This window comes from Teleopsis dalmanni, unplaced genomic scaffold (genome assembly GCF_002237135.1).
Source record: "Teleopsis dalmanni isolate 2A unplaced genomic scaffold, ASM223713v2 unscaffolded_contig_1666, whole genome shotgun sequence".
Taxonomy (NCBI): Eukaryota; Metazoa; Arthropoda; class Insecta; order Diptera; family Diopsidae; genus Teleopsis; species Teleopsis dalmanni.
Window position 1 is genome coordinate 276 of NW_024033048.1, and position 7,871 is coordinate 8,146.

The 7,871-nt window shown below is 30.3% G+C and overlaps 2 protein-coding genes across 2 annotated transcripts; both read right to left on the reverse strand.

Moving 5' to 3' along the window:
• Window positions 1-201: 201 nt before the first annotated feature.
• LOC119664243 (EH domain-containing protein 3-like) lies at window positions 202-2,258 on the reverse strand (the record flags this gene model as incomplete). Its single annotated transcript, XM_038073771.1, has 2 exons — window positions 2,151-2,258; window positions 202-1,451 (listed from the first exon to the last, which is right to left on the reverse strand). Coding segments are annotated over exons 1-2 (1,294 nt in total), but the record flags the coding sequence as incomplete, so codon positions are not given.
• Window positions 2,259-6,215: 3,957 nt separating this feature from the next.
• On the reverse strand, window positions 6,216-7,670 carry LOC119664244 (endophilin-A). The gene has a single exon (XM_038073772.1). It carries the CDS (start codon window positions 7,420-7,422, stop codon window positions 6,316-6,318), a length of 1,107 nt encoding a protein of 368 aa, XP_037929700.1. The 5' UTR covers window positions 7,423-7,670; the 3' UTR covers window positions 6,216-6,315.
• Window positions 7,671-7,871: the final 201 nt, after the last annotated feature.

The following is a 7,871-nucleotide window of genomic DNA, read 5'->3' on the forward strand; positions in this document are numbered from 1 at the left end:
GAAAGTGAATGAACTTTAAGAATTGCTGACTCAGTTTACCTGTAACTTCTGGACAGCACCGAATGACATGAAAATATCGGACAGAAGGAATATAAAAAGAGAAGAGTAAAATAAAAAATTATATGCAGAAAAATAAATATATGTGTTAATAGAAATATATGAAAATATTATATAAATGAATATTTATTAACTTTAATATACCTTTAACCATTGGTTCAATGATATGCGTCATCTCTTCTTGCGGTATCATTTCCATTAATCTGGCTATATCATTTGCAAGCATTTTCTCGACAACATCCAAAAAGTGTGGTTTCAAAGAATGGAACTTTGTGAAATCTTGATGTTGTAAGACATCTTGCATTTTTTTAATGTCAGGAAAATCACCAGGAGATATTGACTGTTCACGTTGTATGCGATCATAAATTTGTCCTAAGTTCTTAATTAAATCTTTCTTTTTGCTATCTTTACCAAACACGCTAGGCATTTCTTTTCGTAATTCGGATATGATAAATGCATGTACTTTAGCTAATCGCGCCCGTTTTATTAAATCGTTCAATTTGCGTAAAGCTGCATTACGTGGCAGTGATTGCAAATCGCGGAAAAGATCTTGTTCTTCATCCTCGAAAAGTCGCCTATTAGCATCATAACGCAATGGTTGATCCCAGAAAGAACCAATATAAACTCGCGCTACTTCTGGCGTTTGTAATACTTTACCAAGTGACCACATAAGTGCACCATAAACTCGCATCAGTTGCTGGTGATCAATCATATCTGCTTTGTTTAATATGATTCTTATTTTATCATCGTGACCCTTCAAGGCTTCAATAGACCTTCGAAACTCATCTGATATATCTAATTTATGTGCATCAAAAAGTAATATAATACGATCGACACGTTCAGCAAACCATTCAAGTACACCCGTAAAATCATAACCACGATCGATGCGTTGTTTTTCACCAGACAATATACCAGGGGTATCTACAATTGAAATAGCATGTAGCACTGGTGAGTTTACTGAGGAACATTGAAACCTGTTGAGAAAAGCATTTCCGTACTTGCTGAGTGGCCGGAATTGTTTCTTAGGATCAACTACCAATGCATTACCGGGTATTACACCTTCTTTCTCATCATACATAACCGCTATAAAACGGTCAGTTGTTGGTTCGGGACCAATACGTATTCCAGGAAAATCTCTTTCTAACAAATAACGTATGAAAGTGGTTTTACCCGTTGAATATTGACCAACCAATAAAATCATTGGTTTCGCATCGAAATCAGGATCCTCAAGTTTTGGCGAATGAAATTCATGGAAGTGATAATGTTCCTCCAATGGTAAAAGCTTGCTTCGGTAAATTTTTTTCAATTCGCCAATTACATTTTCCACAACCTCCTGGTTCTTATTTTCGCGTTTGAGAAAGCTAAACATTTCAGCAAATCTTATCCGTTTCTTACTAAAATTTTATATTAAACTTTAACGAATTACTTTAATATTGAAGGATATATATATAAATATTTAGACTTGTACTGTTTTGTGTTATATTTGCTATGGAATTTATGCCGCCCCAAAATGAATCACGCAAGCAAAAATTTATTTTTGGATTTATTTCGTCACGGTTTTTCACTCAATAAATAAACAATTTAGTACGATTCGCTAAACGAATTTACGGAAACTTTTGCAATTAGAATTTAATAGTTAATTACAAAATAAATTTTTAATACATAATTCGAAAAAAATTAATAAATAATTAACACTTTCTCAATCCGCTATTTGACACCGACGTGCCCTCAACTAGTGGGAAGCTTCTCTCGAATAAGCGAAACAACGTCATTTGACAGCTAACCTGCGGAAAGCATTGCCAACATTAAATGTACTTAAGGCATCGCACACATTTATCAAACCGTGGTGAATTATATTTTACCTAAATATTTTGGTGAAGATCTACGGAATTTTTATTTTATAGTTTAGTTTTATATGTGATTAATCGGTTTCGATGCATGTGTCTGAAATCATACTGAAGTAGTATATTTTAAAATTATATATTAAATAGAGAGAAATGAAAAATGTTGGAATCCAATTTTAATAATTCAATAGCATTCAAAAGAAAAAAACATTACAAAATATTTACTTTTTTTATATTTTCAAGACTTACACAATCATAGTGATTTCGCTAGAAAGTATCTCTGTATAATCCATTGCGAATTATGTAGAATATATGTATTATAGACTACTAAACAAAATGTTCGAAACTTTTTATTGATATATACTATTGTATTTTTATTATTAAAATTTTCTGACTTACTTTGTTAATATTTGTGGGCTTTTCAAAAAGTAATTATAGGAAACTGTTCTCATATTCAAATACATTTTTATTTTAAGAATTACACTTATATTATCTACAATGTATTATTTAATAAATTTTATTATCGTTATTTTTAAATAATTTAAATTTTCTGACTTGCTTTGTTAATACTTGTGGGTTTGTTAAAAAGGTATTATGGAAAACTATATAAATTTTATTTTGATGGTTACTTCCAAATATAATATATTTAAGGATTAAAATAGAAACGCAATTTACATTTTATCTTCTATTGAAAATTTAGTTCTGATGTAATTAAAACATCTTTTGGTAAAGATCGGAATTACCGATCGATTTAGCATATTGTAACTATAGTACAACCAAAGAATCTATAGTACAAAGAAGTGCCACGCTCATACAAACGAAATACCCACTTTATTTTGCTGGTGGATTTATAATAAATCCACCCAACCTCATGCAACAATGTTTGATCGAGGCACAACTGGTATGATGTTCAGTTCAAACCTATATGTGAGTCAAGTAAGGCTGACAAAAGCCCGACTGCATACGTATTCAATCATACATGCAACCCTCTGTATTACATTATACGCATGTTTGTGTGTTTGTTCGCTGTAAAATGTTCAAGCGATCAAACAGCATTTCAGTGACGAAGTCAAAATTGTGTACATTTGATAAGTTTTTGAGTTTAATAATATAAAACAAAAACAAAATTCCCTGTTTGATATTGGTATGAATTGTAGTGTAAAAACACATTACAAATTTATTTATGTCTCAAATCTGATTTTTTTCATTCTATGAAGCTTTATTCTTAAATGTTGTCCATGCGCAATGTTTCCGAAGCAATATCGTAAACACCAATTTTAACATTTCAATCCGGTGTAAATAGCATTCATGCGTTTCCTCAAACCAGTAGGCATTAATAGTGGTTTTAGTGACTTCTACACATTTTTGCATTAAAATTTTTCTTACATTTCTAATATTTTTATTTTTTTTAAAATACTTTTCAAAAACTTTTATATGAATCTTGCAAATATTTTTTAAAATAATTACAAAAAGTCACCAAAAATTCAAACTATTAAGAAGTAGTTCCTTTTGAGGTAAAATATATGCACAAATGTGCAATAAAAACAAACTTATTTATGTACTGCAGACTTAATGTCTCCAATATCACATTTGTACATACATAATAGTTTTTGTAGTGCATCATTTTTTGCAATAAAAAAAAATTATATTCTATTACTCTTTACTCCTATGATATGAGCCTTTTCAGTACAAGAAAATAAAGCAACAAAGTATATGGTAAAATTGTTTCAGGGATTTCTTTACCATTCACTTCGCTACTAATCAATGTATATTAATAAAATAGACAAATAAAAACAAGAAAGGAAAAAGAAACAGGCGTATAAAAACAATTGTGGGTTGCAATGAGTTTGAACTGAACATCATACCAGTTGTGCCTCGATCAAACATTGTTGCATGAGGTTGGGTGGATTTATTATAAATCCACCAGCAAAATAAAGTGGGTATTTCGTTTGTATGAGCGTGGCACTTCTTTGTACTATAGATTCTTTGGTACAACTATAACTATATTATAGAACAATATTATTAACACAACAGTATGTGTGTATGTTGTGAGGCTATTAATGAAATAACATATAACTGAACTGCTCAAAAGGGTTTTTTCAAAAAACTTTTTTGTCTTTACCCCAAGAGCATCCTCCGAGCGCTTTTAACACATTACTGCGAGATTTCTATCGGCTGCACAAGGTTAAGGCATGTGCGGCGGAAAAGATAAACTTACTGCCGAGAACGATACTTAGGATTTTGGATTTGTTAGTTGTGGGGATCCTGAATTCACCGATATTAATGGACAGAGTATTGGATACTTCTATAGTCCTGGAAGCAAAGAGAGTGGCTGTGGATTTATTTGGCGATAGGTGAAAATTTTTATCAGCCAAAAATTATGCCACATAGGGGAGGTATGTATCCAATTTATTGTATAATATAAAGGGACCCTGGCTCGTTGTAAAGATTATACAGTCGTCTTCATCTGTTATGATTCTGACTTACTCAGGAGAGTCTGGAATCCTGATTAGTTTACATAATTATAGATGAACGGTCGTTACTTCATCGATTTATATATTCAATGCCTAATATGCTTTTAAACGTTTTCTTCACTGCATTATAAATATCTAACGCACTTAACACTCCTTTTATTAATAATAATGTATTATACTGTAATATAATGAAATAATTAAAAAATATCAAATATTTAGTAAGTCCTATACATCGATAACACTTTTATAATAATTTATTAGTATTACAGCTATCAATAAACTCCCTAACGCCAGTGCTGATATAACTGATACAGCTACCTGAAACAACAGTATAAAGTTCTGATAATATTATTGCATATATTAGTATGACTAAAGCAATTTGATAATATAAATTTCTTATTCAAAATTAGATTTTTGGTTTTTCAATTATATTGAATTATATAAAACAATTTTAATTATGAAATTTGTAGATATAAAATGTTGAAAAGAAAATCTTGTTCAAGATCTTCATTACTAACAATGGTTTCATTAATTCTCATATACATACATATACATAAATTTCAAATAGTATTTATAATAATTTTTTTATATAGAGTATTGTACACCTTTAAGGTGAAACCAACAGGTTGTTGACAAATTATAGATTCATTAATACTTTTCTCTTCTCACAAATTCTATATATATTAATTCCATACTTATTTGAACAATTTTTAAATATTATATGTGAAATTAATCATTTCCAGTAATTTCTTTTCAAAATTCTGGCTTGCAATTCATTGTATGAAATATTAATATATTAATGAATACATATGTATTATGTATACTGCTGAAGATGCAAGGGAATTGTTTATGTCACAGAAACAAAACGACACACGACATGTTGCTAAGCATCTTGTTTGTTTTGAGATGTTGCTCAATTTGTATTGTTTGTAAACAAATATTGCACATCAAAAGCAAAAGTCAATAGCAGAAATAAATAGAACACAATTTTGATGATGCTGTCACCAAAAGAAGGCATTTTCCGCCCACAATTGAAATATTAAAAGTTATTCGGGGGTAGATGTGTCGGGGCTGTATACACGTATATGTTTAATTTGCTGACGCTGTCGGAAAAATTATATTGGAAAAAACATAATGAAAAAAACACAAAAATATTTATGATTGAACGAAAGACACATTAAAAATAAATTTTATTAATTTTTTAATTTTGTTTGCCGTATTTTTTTTTTTCATTTAAATTTAATAATTCTTTATGCATATAATATATAATTAAATATAGTATATAGGGTAATCATTGTATTACATTTTTTAATCATATTTATAATAATTATTGTATTAGTTCATCGTAATTGCATTGAGTAGCTTACATATTTTAAATATATTTATTGTTTTTATATTCCAACATGAGACACCTTGACTATTTATATTCATTCATAATTGTTTGCAATATTTATATGTTTAATATGTTTTCAGATTTTCTTATTTTCATTTGTTAATTTGTTTATTTATTCTTTTACATTTATTTTTTTAGATTATTAATTTAAAAAGTAATAAGGATACTTGTTTCGCATTTAAACGTACATAAGTTAATAGTAATAAATATACATGTATATAATATGCTTAATAATATTTAATATAAATAACAAAATAACACACACAATGTAATAAGGAATACAAGGATAAGAAGGATTTGGAGTAGTAAATTGTAGCTCATTTAATCATTTAATCATTTAATAAAATACAAACATCATATTAAAATTTTTCATCTGAAGCAGTTTAATTTGAATTTTAAATATTTTAATTTTCATTGAAATTTAATAATATTAATTAATATAATTTAATTTTAATTTTAATTTAACATTTAAATTGTAAATTTAATTAATTATTGTTTTTCAACTAGTTTGTAAATGGGTTTTTGCTCTCAGAGTTAGCCCACAAATTTAATTGCCATTGGGCAATGGCACCATTATCTGTACATATGACTGTGGAAAATAACCAGTGCGACCATTGACTGAGCCTTCATACCAATTTTCATCAACGCGGTTTAGTAATGTTATAATATCATTTTCTTTAAAACCTAATTCACCAGGATTTTCTGGATCAAAATCATATAAAGCTTGACAGCAAGGTTGTTGTTGTCGTTGCGGTGTGGCAGCTGCCAAGGGCTTAGCAGGCGAGCGCATAGGTGAGGGCAATGGCGAGGCAGCGGACGAAATATGTGTTGGTGTGCCATCCGTATCATTGGTACCAGTACCATCTAAATTTAAGTCTAACAAAGTCTTAGGAATAAAGTCAGCTTTGGGGCGTGACTCTGATCCTTCTCGCTTCTCTTGCAAAGTCTCCTGTAAACCACGCAGTATGTCAGCACACTGAGAGTGAAAATCGTAAAGCGCTTCAGCAAAGGTGACAAGTTGAGATACTTGTTCGGTATCATTTTCTAACAAATTATACATCCCCATCTGCGCAAGATGGAGTGACTCGGCAAACTTATCCTCAGCGCCACGAATTTCATCATCTTTTGCCTGTCGGCGACGTTTGCAATCGAAGTCGAGACGGCGACCTTGTAACTTCTTTCGGTGGTGCATAACCTCTTTTAAATCTTTCATTTGCAAATGATGCAATGGTTCTAGAAAGTTTTGCTTAATGTTATCGTCCAGCGAGTATTTAACATCAGCCATTTGTTTGAGCGCTTCACCAAATTCAATTAACGCCTGCGCGAACATGCTACTGTCCTCGCCTAGCTTTTTACCATACATTAACATGCATTCTGCCAGAAGACCTTCGGGTTGAGGATACGTATTTGATTTGGCTTGTCCAGACAATTTTGAGATACCCTTGACCGCTGCCATTTTCGCCCTCGCAGTGGGGTTGGGTTGTAGAAATTCCTTTGTTTTAAGTTGTAACTCCTCCACCAACTCGACGGTTACGTCAGTTTTTCTTTCCATTTCATCAAGTATGTCCAGTTTTGTGCCTTCTGCCCCGCCCATTTTTTCCGTAACATACTGATTAGCCTTATTGATTTGCTTTTTTAGTCCGGCGAAAGCCATTTTCGAAAAATTAGTTTTTTGCTTAACAACTATAAAAAAAAATTTCGCTTTCACTTTCTGTACTTATGAATTATTTATTTTTTACTTTGAAATAAATTTTCCGTGCTAAAATACACTACTTTAACAAACTTTCCGTTTTTCTTTTCACTCTCGTCTTGTGTAGCAAATCGATAATTTTTTAACTATTTGCAATTCCAGATGCAAATACATTAGAAGCATGTTTAGTGTGTTAAGCGCACGCTTGCAATTTTAATGAAATTTAAACAAATGTTAATGTTTAGTAAATAAATTATAAATACTTTATTATATTAAAGTACAAAATAAATGTTAAAATATTAAAATTTGGGTGTAAAATATCATAGCAATAAATCCTTTATAATATATCAAATGTGTAATGAAAAAACAAAATTTAGTACATATGAAAGAGTTTCGTTCACTGAACAGACTTG

Excerpts from the sequence above, each read along its gene's own strand:
- LOC119664244 (XM_038073772.1), bottom strand. The coding sequence starts at position 7,422 with ATGGCTTTCGCCGGACTAAAAAAGCAAATCAATAAGGCTAATCAGTAT.